Consider the following 12,536-nt stretch of genomic DNA (forward strand, 5'->3'; position numbering starts at 1 on the left):
TATCAGAAAGAATTAAAACATTTATTGGGCATAAATATATTACATATACACTACAGATACAGTTAAGTCTTACATACATAGCGTAGTATTTGCAAAATCTATACATTAAAATTGATATGGCAGTTTTAATACAATGCATATGAAATAGTCTAAAATTTACAATACAAGAAAACTTATGATTCTTTTTTAAGTTGAAAAGCTTGGAATGTATGTTCCCACAGTGAGGTAAAAACTTTTTTTTTTTTCAATTTAAAGAACTGTGCAAGGATAAGGTTCATACACATTCAGTTAGGGCACTTTTCGATCATGACGCTGAATACTGAGCTACTGTAGCCAACAAACAGGATTAGAAAACATTTCAAGTTCATAAAGGAAAAGGCAGAACAATATAAAAACATCTCTCTCCTTCCTTACGGGTTTTAAATATTTAGTGTTTCATTCTACCTTTTTTATGTCGTTGTTCATAATTTCTTTGAGAGCAGAAATTCAATGCCGGCTATTACATTTATATCAAAGGATATAAAGATGTATGGGAAAGACAAGGCATCAGCAAATGGCGGCTCTGTGATGATGGAAATCAAACCAGGAACGGTTTAACACCTGTGATGCTTTATTTTCTTTGTTAATGTATGAATGACAATCACATCACTATGGCAGAATATACAAACTAAAGGAATGGGAAATTACCTTGTTTAGGGCCTGTCCCAACTCATAGAGAACACTTGCTGGGATAACCTCAGGGCTGGGCGGGGTGTTCTCATTACCGTGATTAGAAGGGACACCAAAAAAATTAGCAAGGACAGAAATGCTTCAATTGTAAGCCATTGCTTTTCTCTACACTTCTGCTTGCTGCTTTTGGTATAATTTATATTTCAAACTTTCAAAACTGATCAAATAATCTAAAGCAAGGTGTGGGGTCTTTATTTTTTAAAAAATTATTATTTTTTTAAAAAAAGGTGTCAAGCTTGGATTTCATAGCAGCACTGCTGAAACAATATTCCAAAAATAATAACAAGGGAATCTATTCAAATTTCTGGGTTTCCAAACTAGCAGTCTTTTCATTGTTTCAAAAAATACACTCTTTTCCCCTCAATTGAAAACAGCTGTATATGCTTTGCTCACAAAATACAGATGCAAGGTCACAAAGTTTCATATCACAAATAAATTTAAATAAGATGTAAATAAATTTGACAAGCCATGACTTTGGCAAAACCAAAAAAATATATTTAGCTCAATGCCATTAGTTTGCAAGGCTAAATTAAACTAATTATAGTCAATAACAAAATACAGAACATTTCTAATATTTGCTACATCTAGAGAGGCACACAGAATAATTCATTGATCTTAGCACTTTCTTTCCAGAGATGATTATGTTTTTGGATACATGTAAACGTTTGAATCACTGATAATGTTTTTTGGCATTTAATGTACTAGATGCTCCCATCTTCAAAAACACAAGAAAATGTAAGAAGATTAATAATACTAGGAATGCTGCCAGGTAAAAAGTTGACCTAGAGTACAACAGTATAAAACAGACAAAATATAACATGCTATGGGTAGGGTAGGGAGAGGGATTAGTACATAAGTACACTTTTTATTTTTTATTTTTTAACAATAAATAAAAGATTGCACTGTAATTGGTAATTAAAGTACTGTATGCAGTATATAGTATAAATAAACCTAAAACAAAAATAATGTTGTTTTTTCCCCATTACTTTGGTTAAGGGACTATAATGCTAGTACAAGACACTGAATCTTAGACGATGGAGACAGAGCACAAAATAGCTAGGACAAAAGCAAAACCAAAACCAAGTAGCAAAAATATACAAAAATGAGAAGCAGGGAAATACACTGTGTCTGTTGCACCCTTTTGGAATCTATTTGCACCTCCAGCTCACTTATGTCCCTGAGGTACTCGCACAATGGTGACTTAAGATAAATAATCCAATGACTCAAGACTTAAAAATCTAGTATCTTGATGGATTAAATTGTGTTTGGGGGAAGGGGCAGGAGGAGGGGGGAACTCCCATCAGAGCAAGGACTATTCCTCTGCAGGACTCTCATCTGAATTTTGCCAGGTACCAAGTAATTTCAATTAGCCCTGTGGTAAGAATAGCACAGACACCCATTTAAGGTATTTAGAATAAACAGATCTCATCTCTGATACCTCCAAGAGAATTCCATGAAATGAATACCCCCCCAAAAATAACAAAAAAGGATCAACTTACTAAAGTTTGCTTACATCGAGTGTAATTCACCTAATTCAGTAGAGGCAGTAAGCTGTCACCAGCTCTAATCATATAAATCAGGCTGAACATAATAGAATATCTAGTATTAGATTAGGAATAGTTATATACAGTGACAAACAGACAAGTTAAAGCAGCTTTTAAATAGCTGAACATGGGAATAACTAACTATTGCACAATGCCCTCTTACTTAAAATTACTGCTAGTAATCAAAATGGTAAAAAAATCTATAATGCTTCATAATTTATATGCAGTTTGGTTACTTGATTTCTTATACAAGCAGTTTATAGTGTTGTAACTGTAAAAATAACATAATTAAGGTTTTTTGACTGCAGGATATTGTTCCGATTTAAATGCACTAAACAGTTAAAATAACAACGTACATTTTATCTTGAAAAAACTGGGGCAAATGTAGTGAACAATTCATAGGCAACACTGCTAATACTGTTCAAGGAAAATCTGGTACTGTTGACTAACACTGTGTTCTAGTCTTACCACTATACACACTTGTGACTAATGTTTAGGAGGAAAAAGAAGAGACAAAGTGACTCATGATTAAAATTTCCTAAATAGTAAGATAAAATAAGAAACTGTAAAAACTTCAGTGAAAAAAAACCCAAATCAACATTGAAAAGGCAAATTGGTGACAATTTTGAAAATGTGAAGGAAAAAAAATAATCTTGCTTTTGGTATCTGGTTTGCTTGTTTCTCCAGTTTGACCACTTCCTAGTTTTGAATTTCAAAAAGGTGCATCAACACACTGATTTATCTTTCTTCAAGCTAGAACCGTAAAAACAAGAGAAGTATATAAAATGCATGGTAGAACAAAAGGATTTAAAAAAAATATCTGAATATATGTGTGGATTATAATGCGTAGCATTAGTTAAATTTGTATCTCAAACTTCCATTCAATTCTCTACTTCATAAAGAAGTATTGTAATATACAGGCAAATATAATTGACAAACTTGCAAAGCCAAGAACAAGGAGGGCTGCAAACTGTTCATCAGTAGGAATCATGCTCTTCATCTTCGGATCATCTAGGCTTCCTGTTTCTCCTGCGAGCATGATCTCATTTCGCTGAAGCATAAAGGCAACGGAGGGGCTGAAAGGTCCACTAAGTTCCTGTGAGGTATCCAAGCACCGGCGGCAGACGCAGACGCGAAACCGATAGTCTGTGTTGACTTGAAGGCCTGAGATGTGGAACGTGGTCTCTTCTCCCTTGTACACCTTCAAAACAAACCAGCAAGCATGGTCAAACACAAAGAGCAAGACATCCTCCTCCTTCCATAGCATCAAACAATTTAAAAACATAATATGTTAGATTTTGCAAGGATTTGAGCCAGAAAGTTAGGTCAAGTCTGAGTCTCATAAGGAAACATTTCTGCAGATCTCAAGGGATGGAACTCATTAGGTCAATGCAAGTTTTGGAGAAACAGAGGCATGTGGAAGACTAAGAGATGCCCCACTGTGACAGGTCTCAAGACAGAGTGTTCAACAGAGTCAATGCACACAAGGACAGACAAGACTTCAGCCAATGTATCAGCCATAAGACATACTCATCTTTTGTGGGTGTGATAAATACTACAAACATGTTTCCGCACTCTTAAAAATGGGACTGTATGCCTAAAACATGTCTAAGACATAAGCACTGTGTTTGGCCCCCAAAGGAAAAAAATCTGCAAACTAAGGTTATTGGAAGACATTCACTGTATAATCGTAAAATTGGTTACATACATTATTTTAATGTGCTTTCCTCACATTTCTCTCAAGAGTCAGCAATTTTGCCACAAATTACACTTTCAGATTGTGGAAACAATAAAATATTATTAAGGTATAAAAAAGCTCCTCTCAGTTGCATTGTATTTGGTTCTTTAGTAATCCAAACCCATCACATATTTATGTTAATCAAATGTATTATAGGTACTGCATGACTCAGAGAATGAGTCACAATACGAGAAGGAAAAAGAGAGAATTGAAGATCTCAGAGACAGTTTTGCAGCTTAAATGGAAAAAGACCACTGGAAACATTTACGAACTCTGAAAAAAAATAACCACTCAACAATTTATATGAGAGAGGGTTGTTGAAACTGGTATTTTATGAAATGAAAAATGTGTCACAAAGTGCCTGTATCTGCTGGAAAAAAAAAAAAAAAATCCTGAATTTCAGGTACTTCTTCCTTTGCTCATGTAGCTGGTTTCCTTCTCCTGCTGTGGGACCAGAAGGCTGAGAGCATCGCTGCCGTCCAAGAGGTAAATCCACTCAGGGAAAGGGTAACAAGAGCTAAATTAAACCTGAGCCAGAGGAGTTCCTGAGTGCTGCTCCAGAGTAAGAAATAGAGAAGGAAAAATAATAGACATGCTCAGATAAATACCACTTAAAAGTCCAGCTTTCCTGCCCATGCTCGCCCCTGAAACTCATCCCTCCATTAGGAACCTGGTTGTTGGATTTCAGGTATTTCCTTTCACTCATTCTCTCCCCTCCTTTTAAACTTTGACAGGTTTTCCAAATATAGTTTGAATGATGGTGACTGAGTTTCCAGACTGATTAGAATTCCTCTAACTGGCTCCCATTTCTTGGCCCAGAGGCATAAATCAAGCAGCAACATTTAAATAAAATTGTTACCCTCCTTCAAGTGTGCTCAACAGTCATGCGAAGTTCACTTGAGCTCAGGTGACCGAATACAATAAATTCGTACCATACATCTCTGTGATTAACCACAGACATGCACTGTTGCCTTTCTTGTCGTCTTTGTTTGTCTTCCCAATGCCAATGAGAAGTGAGTCACTAAGTTACAATAATATAGTAACTTCATGGAAAACAAAACTGCAAGTGTGTAGCGGTCCATAGAAATAACACAAAGGTTCAAATATCTGTTTGCAGAGCTCCTCATCCCAAGAACGGCTCTGCTACTCTACTTTCCAATGGCAATTCCATTTCTAACACCCAACTGTTGAGGGCAACTGTCCTCCACTTACTCCACCACCAATGCTACATCTTCTAGGTGGTTAATACTTCAGTTTACTCCCAAATATAAATGACCATGCAAAGAAAAGATGCAGGCATTTGGCATTTAAATGTAGGTTCAGCAAATAGTTAAAAAAGGATGTGTTCTTCCACAGGACCAGAGTCATAATTCTTCTACTTTGAAGACTTACCTAACTCCCATTTCTTTAGATTCTGAGACAGCATAACTCAAAGCATCTATCCTTTCGAAACAGGTGTAAGCAAGGTATGTTTTCTGGTGCAGTTGTAGTTACTAATTTCATTTCAAAATGCATAATCAGAGGAGCTCTATATGCCTTTGGCATAACTGAACCTTTGCAACCACTATGACCACTTCTAAGCCAAAATGAAAATCCAGTAAAATCCAAATAATGACATTTAAGGAAAATTTTACAATCTAAGTTTTATAAATTACATTTAACAGACACTAGGTATGAGATATATACAACCTGTCTTTGCATTGAAAAAACCTGTCTAGTTAATTGGGTTTTTTTACTTGTTTTGTTCTGTCAGAGTGGTGAATACCAGTGTAACTGGAACCTAAGTTTGGCTAAATCAAGGACTAGTATCTTCATTACAGTCTAATAAGTAGAGATGACCAAGTTCACTCAAGCCAGCTGTCAATAGGACTGTCTGGCCTTTTTCTGAGAAGTGAGAGAGGAGGGCATCTTCAAAGAAAGTTTGAAAAATAGTCAAATTACACTGAATACAAGAATTAAAATCCACTTTATAATGATAAAGACAAAACATTTCCTGCACTAGAACCAGGAAGGTGGTGGAAACTGTCCTACTTTCAATACTTGAATGAGTATTTAGCATGAATGGACCTATGTCCTTTCTCAGCAACAGGCAAAAAAATTCTCGTGCTTATTTATTGTTCACTTTTGGCAGTAGCTTCTGTATTGTCCCAGCTGCCTGCAGGGAGCACCCAGCAACACGACTGGTTCCAGCTCCATTTTGCCTCCAATAGCATCTGCGGGACCAGGCTAAGCCAATGTGGGACGTCCTCAGCACAGAGATACACCCTTGCCTGGGAACACAGTTACACTCTGTGAATGGACTTCATGTATGCAGAGTAAAAAAATTCATCTGACAATTATGTATAAGGTCTTTAAATTTGCAAAAAAAAAATTAAACCAAATATGACTGTATAAAGCAGCATACTTTTTTATTTGTATCACATTATGCTTTGGTGGCCAACAAGTCAAAGTAAAGTGGCTATCCAATTTATCACTTTCGGTTCCTAAATACAGCTTTTCTGCTTAGGTGCCTGAGAATATAATAAAAACATGATGAGTTTTTTGCCTGGCTCCCTCCATGAAAATATCATCACAAGTAATAAACTGCTGCTGAAGCCTCTTACGGCATTTGATGCTATTGATCAAGCCAGACAGCTCAGAGAATTCCTGTAGGCAAGTATTTCTCAATTTCACCAGTGTCATTAAGTAATTCCAAATCCCCTCTATCTGCTCCAAATAATAAAAATGACAGCCACAATTGCCCTATTAGCAACACACTGGAAAGTTTAAGATGACCTTACCTGGCTGTTGCACTCCATTGCAATGACCAGAGTATTTAATAATTAATAAAAGCCTATTTTGCATGGCGATAAGAAGATCAAGAATCAGAGACCGGTTACAATCTATTTAGAACACATGCCCACTTGAAAGGTTTAATTTCTTCTAATTCATCTGACAGATTTCTCTGTAAGAAAATGGTTATTATTTTAACCAGACTCAAAACTAGTTAAAACTGTTCAAGGCCTTGCTTTAAATAGTTGCCTTTAAACTGCTCCAAGTAATGTGATCTATTGAGAGCATTACAGATTTGTAACAGAGAAGCGGCTTTCTATGTTCATTAGTTGAAAAGTCTCAATTGTAACATAATTTTAAAACTGGAGTTTTATTCTATGAAACTCTTCTCATCTGCACTTGGGCTGGTGTAAAAAATGAGACAGAACAGAGAGAGCTGTCCTGGAGGGTGAGTGAAGGTGAAAGCATCTGAGATGTGCGACCCTACACGTGATATGAGGTCCTGCATAGCCCATAAATAGCTTGAAATAGCTATTTGTTGCATTTATTTCCATGCCAGTGTGACATAAAAAATTACTTCATGCAGCTATTTTGCTGCTCCTTATCCACCTATACTATCCCTGGTTCATGCAAAATACAGTAGCGACTGCTGTAGAAACTCTAGTCACTTATGACACTGTTCTTTCTCATGGGTGTATTTAATAGCCTGAAAATCTACAATATTTTTCATTTGCGCAACCCTTTAAAACAATTTGCAAAACTTTTCTAATATAATATGGCCCCTGAGATACATATGCTGGATATATATGTCACTTGCAGGGAACAAAACAGATTTAAAAGTAAATTTAGGAGCTGGAGTTAAAACGTAATAAACATATCACTAAAATTACTTTTCAGCTAAAGAGTAGCAAGTGATCACAGGCATGCCACAGCAAAGGTGAAGTGAAACGCATTGGCCAGAAAACTCACTGAAAGATGTTTATATATTTTATCTCCTATTTATATAATAGGAGCTAAGAGCATGCACACATCTACTGCAGCTCAGCTCATGAGCAGGAAGTCCATGATGTGCCCAGGGCTGAGAAGACACCCTCACCCTCACAAAGAGAAATCACTTTCATTAGTGAAACTGATTTCTGAGGCTGTGAAACAGCAGAACTCTCTCCATTTCCCACAGCCGGTTATCAGCCAGCCCAACTACAGAAGTCACAGTGTCAGCTTTGAGCATCCCTGCCAGGAGCTGCTTCTGGTGAGTCACTTGTGAAAAACTCAAGCAAAACACCCCTCAGCAGGGTCATGCTTCATGAGAAATGAAGACTTTCAACTTAAGGCCCTGAAGGTACTTTTTATTCCCTTTATTGCTGGGCTTTTTCATACCACAATTTCTTGACTGCAAGGATTAAGCCATCACCTACCTTAAAGGAACATGAAGCCTGCCCAGTTCTCCCCAGGGACATCCAGAACATCTGAAGCACTGAAGCTAAGCCTAAGAAAGCTGTGCATGGATATCACACATCAAGGCTACTTTGTAAATCAAGCAACAGCAAAATGGGTCCACTTATCCACTTACCACTAGACGTTATGAGGCCAACACAGTACACAGAGGTTTTATTACCTATACTAGCATCAAAAATGTTTCCTGACAAAAACAATAGTTAGGTTTCTGAATCTTTAGCATCCACATGAATTGTCTTGCATTTATTTATGTTATTTTTGATAATTCATTTATTTGCAGTGATGCTCAAAAACAGACTGAAGAAGAGCAAAGACAGTTGCAAAGTACTACCTTACTCACTTTTTTAAGAATTCAGTTTAAGGTTCAACATTTCTCATGCCCTAATCTGGACTTAGTTGGAATGACAATGAAAGAAATGACAGGGAGAGGACAGGGCACAAATGAAGTGCACTGTAAATCACGCCATCAGAGGTGTGACAGATGAAATAAAAGATCTAACTGTGAATGAGTTGTTCTGTTTCAGGTGCTCTGGGGAAAAGTCCCCATGTGACCTCCAATCATGACAGACAAGGAAAAAAGAATCAGCCATATTTAATTCATTTGTTTCCATGGCACAAGAACAGACACAGTTTTTTGTAGGACAGTTGATATGTAGTAGTTACACACCTGTGCATCCAAACCTTAGACAGGGATAGGACAACTGAGCAAACCAATTAAAAGTTGGGTACTTGACTGAAATCCTTGACTTGGAATTGGCTTAGTGAACAAAGAAGATAATCTGCCTACTTCATCGTCTCATCTTGAGACAATGGTTAGCACCAGCCAGTTGGGAAGAAAGTGTGGGTGGGCAGAACTGTAACTTTTCAAAGGTTACTTCAGTTCGAAATAGTGATTAGCTATGGACAGAATGCACATCACTCCATTAAGATGAGGATGCTCTAGATACCCCCTGGGGAAAAACGCAACCTATTACAGCCCTTGTTTTTGACTCAGTGTTTACCATAGTTCATGACACACTACCATAGGCTGCAATTCAATACAGTAAGAAAGCAGCAGCACAGTGTTCAAAAACATTTCCATTATATCATCAATTTAGCATTATTAAAATGAAACTGTTTTCCTACCTGCTTGTATTCAGATTCTCTCCCAACCAGTACCTGCAGAATGTAACTAACAGGATCTCCCTTGATGGGTGGGACCATTTCCCAGGTAATTTCACAGGCGTTTCCTCCCAACTGTGTCACTCGAGGGGCTACAATAAAATTAGATGGGTTAACCTTTAATTAAAGACTGCATTGAAATCTTATTCATTTTATGCACATTGTAATATATATGAGAACATTTTTAAAAGAGAACTTCAGGACATCACAGGGTTAGTAGCGCATAATCTGGACTCTACTTATGTGGCTAAAAATCAAATCGCTATCACCACTGGATGAAAGAAGTAAAACTGTGCTGGATTTTTAAGGCACTCAAAAGTCACATTTATTTCAGGACAGTCTTGTGTGATTAAGCAGTTCGGGATTTTTGCGGTATTAAACAATAACAACTGCTGCTCATAGAAACTGGGGTGAAATTTAGAGCTGATTAAGAAGCTCTGAAGAAATTTAATGTGGAACCCAGATCACTTCCTCAAGAGAGCGAGCTGATGGAGCATCTCTCATCTATCTGCTGTGCGAGCCACTAGAAAGAGGGAGTGGATATGGTAAAAAACTCCAAACTTTTAAAATTCAATTGCAACATTGTGTACTGATCTTTTCAAAGCAGAAGCCAATGCACGAATTACGCTGGCACAAATAAAAGCAGTAATTGCCTGAAGTTCTGAGCAAACACCTGTACCAGTGGAGACACCTGCATTTTCCTCCCATGCTATGCGTCATTGAAAAAGAGAAATAATATCATACACTTTATTTGGGAAAACAGGAGGAGAAATGTGAGAAAGGAAGCTAAATAATCTTCTGTATTAGAGATGAAGTCCAACCTGAGAAGCAAAAGTACAAGTATAATTTTAAAGACTTGGACTGGTATCTAATTCTGAGCCTGACACTAAGGTGGTCAGACCTGCTGTTTCTAGGCAGGCTTAGACTAGTGATTCCACTAAAACTCTATAGAAATTCAATTTGCCAGCTGTTACAATGCTGCTGTCCTTGGGAGAGGATCTCTCACCAGCTGAAAGCCAAAAGTCACCAAACTATGCCCGACAGCAAGCTCACAGGTGAGACAAGCAGCATGTTTATATGTACAACTAAGCATCTGTCACAGGAAGGCATCAAAACAACTTCAACAGCACCAGGGTCCACCAGCCTCTTGATCAGGCAGAGCGAGCAAGCATATGAGGAGAAAAAATAAAAGAATAATAATAAAAATATATACACACACACACATATATATATACATACACACACACACACACATATATATATATATCAGGGAGAAAAAAAACAGTGCTAAACACTTTACCAAGCATTTAACATGTTCACGTGCAAGGACATGAGCTTGTTAAAGGCAATACAGATTCCCAACCCTACGAAAACAAACAACAGGAGAGTCTATCAAAGAAACAGATGCTGCTGCTGCATACATTACATGAATTTAGACTAATTCGTTGCCACCCAAGAGGAATACAGGAATCATACATGGACCAAAATGTAATCAATATCCATTTGGTTCCCTCTGCACATCAGCCTGTGTTGAGAGACTGATAATAGATGCCTTAATCTCAGCTGACAACAACATTCTCAATTATTTTCCCTCCTCCTTCCATCCCTCACCCTGACACATGAAAATTTTTGTCTGACACTTAGAAAACACTGCCATTAACTATAATGCTGTTTTAGGGTTGGCATCACTAAGTGTGTAACTGGGATACTTTATAGGAGAATAAGCAGGTGCTTCTGATACACAAAGAAGTGTACTAAGTTTATCACCTACGTCCCTCTGTATTGCTCTGAACGTGGAAGGGAATCAACACCACCATTTTGCCTCAACAGATCTCTTTTCCCTATAGCATTACCTCCCCGCAGCTCTGCTAACTAGTGCCGTTTTTGTTGTGCCCTTTTATCTGTAAAAGCCGGTATTTTGTCATGTACCTGTGGTCCCAGCCCACGCACAACCCGGTATTTCCACCATATCTTAACTGCTTGACATTCAGTCCAGAGCATGAGTCATATTTAACAGGAACTAAACTGGCAGGCAGGGAGTTCAAAACAAAAACTTAGGTGACATCCCAATTTAATAAAATGGATTTCTAGCCAACAAAACGAAAAAGTGACTACAATGCATGCCGGCATCCCTTTGCTAGTTTTATCCACTTAGAGCAGCTGAGACAAGCAACAGCAACATGGACTCGGCATCCACAAGTGACAGGCACCTGTGTCCCAGCACTCGGACAACATGGAGATGCTGAAGCTGTGAAGCACATTGTCCCTGCTGCCCTCACCTACACTAGCCTGGTCCCCCCAGCGTGAGCTCCCTTCACTTTCCTGGGTGGCGTATCTTAGGAATCAGGATAATTCACTGATGGGTATTTTTACCCTTGAACTTGACACTAAGTACATACAGATATCTCCTTCCAGAAACAGCACTGAAGCAAATGCCAAAACCCAGGGGATATCCAGATAAAAACAAAGGCAGGATTCTCACGTATTTTAGGGTAATGAAGCCAATCTCCTGATGTTCTCTCTGTGCTTGAGACTTGTTCTTGCTGGGGGGGATTCAGAGCAGCCAACACGGGGACCAGGGAAATTACACCCCAGCAGTGTTTTCCCCTCTCTAAATCTTTGATCATGAATGGTATGAAATCACCAAAGCTAGAATTTAAATACAGCCAAACAAATGAAACCTCTGACAACTTAGCAGCTGCTGTTCCTCACAGTAAATGGTGCTGCTTGGCAAAGGAGTTTTCGGCACACAGGAGAAAACAGTGCATCTGATTTCGGCTCAGTTTATCCCGCAGCCGATTCAGTGAATCTGCTGCCTTTATAACACTTCTCCTTGGAAGGAAGGAGCAAAATTACTTTGGCCAAAAATTTAAAGACTTTTCATTATAAAACTTAATTTAATTAGGCCTTTTGTTCTTCTAGGGGAACACATGCTAAGTGAGATAAAGAATCTAATGCTTTATGTATTACTAATTTTATATATTAAAGGAAAAATAAACTCTGAAGTGCTATGCTGAACATCACCTACACAACACCTGCAACTTTACTAATGCTTAAGTTGGTATGTACACATGTATACTAAAGCTGTTACACCCCTTAATAGAGTGCTGCAGTATCCAGAGCAATCCCTTGGTAAC

General features: G+C 37.9%; 1 protein-coding gene across 3 annotated transcripts in view; it reads right to left on the reverse strand.

The window, feature by feature from the left end:
• Positions 1–12,536, reverse strand: part of FNDC3B (fibronectin type III domain containing 3B) — a 195,049-nt gene continuing 182,513 nt past the window's right edge. For all 3 annotated transcript variants that reach the window (XM_082057207.1, XM_082057206.1, XM_082057208.1), the window contains 2 exons: positions 9,364–9,491; positions 1–3,474 (listed from right to left, as the gene is read on the reverse strand). In XM_082057207.1, coding sequence (XP_081913333.1) covers positions 3,163–3,474; positions 9,364–9,491 — 440 coding nt within the window. In that variant the 3' untranslated portion in view covers positions 1–3,162. The remainder of the gene's footprint in view (positions 3,475–9,363; positions 9,492–12,536) is intronic.

Source organism: Streptopelia decaocto (assembly GCF_964273445.1).
Source record: "Streptopelia decaocto genome assembly, chromosome: 6".
Lineage (NCBI taxonomy): Eukaryota > Metazoa > Chordata > Aves > Columbiformes > Columbidae > Streptopelia > Streptopelia decaocto.